This window comes from Vigna umbellata, chromosome 3, assembly GCF_029865625.1.
Source record: "Vigna umbellata cultivar VRB3 chromosome 3, Vumbellata_1.0, whole genome shotgun sequence".
Taxonomy (NCBI): Eukaryota; Viridiplantae; Streptophyta; class Magnoliopsida; order Fabales; family Fabaceae; genus Vigna; species Vigna umbellata.
In genome coordinates this window covers 26,962,259-26,964,855 of record NC_142167.1, presented here as the reverse complement: position 1 = coordinate 26,964,855, position 2,597 = coordinate 26,962,259, and the positions used below count along the sequence as shown (strand labels likewise).

General features: G+C 38.3%; 1 protein-coding gene across 1 annotated transcript; it reads left to right on the top strand.

The window, feature by feature from the left end:
- LOC124847442 (protein FAR1-RELATED SEQUENCE 5-like) lies at nt 1-1,100 on the top strand. The gene is made up of 2 exons (XM_047324933.1): nt 1-421; nt 616-1,100. Exons 1-2 carry the CDS (start codon nt 1-3, stop codon nt 1,098-1,100), a joined length of 906 nt encoding a protein of 301 aa, XP_047180889.1.
- The last annotated feature ends 1,497 nt before the right edge of the window (nt 1,101-2,597 follow it).

Below are 2,597 nucleotides of genomic sequence, written 5' to 3'. Positions count from 1 at the left end.
ATGAAAGATTTAAATAGCGATTTCTTTTATGACATTGCATTGGATGAAGACAATAAAATTTGTAGTGTGTTTTGGGCAGATGCAAGAACTCGAGCTGCCTATGAAGAATTTGATGATGTCGTGTCTTTCGACACCACATATTTAAGAAATAAGTATGACATACCTTTTGCGCCTTTCGTCGGAGTTAACCATCATGGTAACTCCATTTTACTTGGTTATGGATTGATGTCGTCCAAAGACACTGCCTCTTTTGTATGGTTATTCCAGTGTTGGCTAAGATGCATGCGTAATAAGCCACCAATTGGGATTATAACTGATCAATGTAGGGCAATGGCGAATGCCATCCAAGAAGTATTTCCAAATACTAGGCACAGATGGTGTTTATGGCACATAATGAAAAAGTTGCCTGAAAAATTTCAAGGTTATAAACAATATCTGCCATCAAAACTGATCTGAACAAGCTTGTCTACGACTGTGGTTGTCCAACGGAATTTAGGAACGGTTGGGAAGAACTACTAATGAGGCATGGATTACAGGAGAATGAATGGTTATGTACTTTGTATGAAGAGAGACAGAAATGGGTTCCTTATTACTTGAGGAATCATTTTTGGGCAGGCATGTCAACTACTCAAAGAAGTGAGGGAATGAATGCTTTCTTTGATGGATTTATAAATTATAGTACCACACTTCAACAATTTGTGGTTCAATACGACAATGCCCCCAGAGTTAAGGCACAAAAAGAAATACAAGTTGATTTCTCGTCCCTAAACATGAAGGTTACATGTGGCTCTCAGTCACCGATCGAGAGACAATTTCAGTTAGAGTACACTCATGCAAGGTTTGAGGAAGTCCAAACGGAGTTTCGGTCAAGGATGAATTGTTTCATCAAAGAAACCGTGAAGGATGACTTCTTTAACACTTACACAATGAAAGAGGAGCGCATGTGGGAGGGTAAATGTGCAGATAAATTTTTTAAGGTGCAACTTGATCCAGAGACAAAACATTGCACATGTTCTTGCCTATTATTTGAGTTTAGAGGCATCATTTATCGCCATTGCCTTTTGGTATTTGGTCAGGAAGATGCTTATAGTGTCCCCTAAAAATATGTTCTAAGGCGGTGGACCAAAAATATCCGTAGAAGGCACACTCTGATTAGAGCAGCATATAGTAATTCCTATCATGAACCAACCATGCAAAGATACCAAATTCTGTGCAAACGATTCTATGAAATAACTGAGGTTTCTTGTGAGTCGGAAACTGCTTGTAATGACTTGGAAAAAGAACTTCACTTCCTCGGAAAAAGGTTTGGATGCAGTTCAATGATCACAAATAACATAATTAGTGAAGAAGGCGAACTACAGTATAACAATCCGGTCATCGGTACAATACCCGACACTGATGGTGCAAGCCCTTTAGCAATGAAGCGAAAAAGAAGACCATGCACGAACAGGTTAAAGTCAGCTTTTGAGAAAAGAACCAAAAAAGGGAGAACTTCATCCAAAAATAATTTAACACCATTGGTACAAGATTGTGTGAGTAATGAAATTGTTTGTTTTTTTCCATGTATTACATCATTTTGTTACATGTATTCTAATTATAATTGTGTTCATTCAGGACACAACAATACCTGACGTGATACAAAGTCCAGAGGTCGTGCAATATGGATCCCAATGTTACCAATCTTACCAAGTATCACAACAATCCAAAGTGCCTCCTTCCGGATTTATGTTTTTATTGTCATCTGTTCATAACAATTTTGATAACAACATTGCTTGATGTAAATAATTTCCTACTTCTTTTTGTATGTATATAACATTATTGTGTAAATGTCATCTAAATAAATAAGTGTATTTTGATGGTAAAGCATTGCTTGATGACCACTCTCAAATTAATTCACTGGACGAAAAAAACCTTCTTGTAATCATTTACAAGTTAGCTGTAACCGATTACAGCACATACTGCGTACATATATAAGAACCCCACTCTTCAACAATTTCTACCCACGTCCCACACATTAGGTCTCATGCTTTGTCAATAAAACTACTCACTCTTCAACCTACTTTCCCCACATCCCTCACTTTTAGGTTTCGTCTACTTAAGTACCCAGTCATAAAGTTGTTCAATTACCCTCCCTACATTAATGTTCATCTGATAACCCTTACAATCGTCCAATGGTTGATCGTCAACAGAAGAAACGAAGGTCATCTTCTTCTCGTGATGCACGTCGTCGCCAACGCAGTCCAACACCATCCCCACCATCATCCCCACCACCACCAAACAACGAACTTTTCTCCTCTGATGAACAATATGACAAATTTGCAAACCATTTTTACAATCGTGAAATTTTGGAAAGCAAATATCGACATATTGTCCGAGGCTGGGCTGACAGAATTTGTGTCCTTACGAAGACATTTCTACCCCGAATTAGTAAGAGTGTTCTACAGCAACATGTCCATTTCGGATACGAGTGTTATTCGAAGCGAAGTCAAAGGGGTCAAAATAAGAATAAGCCCTAAAGTTTTTAATGAGCTCACTTCTCTCCCATCTGCTGGTGTTCGTTATGAAGGAGGAATTGTCGATGAGTGGAAAGAGCACTA

What these genes read in the sequence shown, in the direction of transcription:
- LOC124847442 (XM_047324933.1), top strand. Translation starts at nt 1, where the DNA reads ATGAAAGATTTAAATAGCGATTTCTTTTATGACATTGCATTGGATGAA. An exon ending in GTTGCCTGAAAAATTTCAAG is followed by an intron (nt 422 to 615) that starts GTTATAAACAAT and finishes ATTTTTGGGCAG; the next exon opens with GCATGTCAACTACTCAAAGA.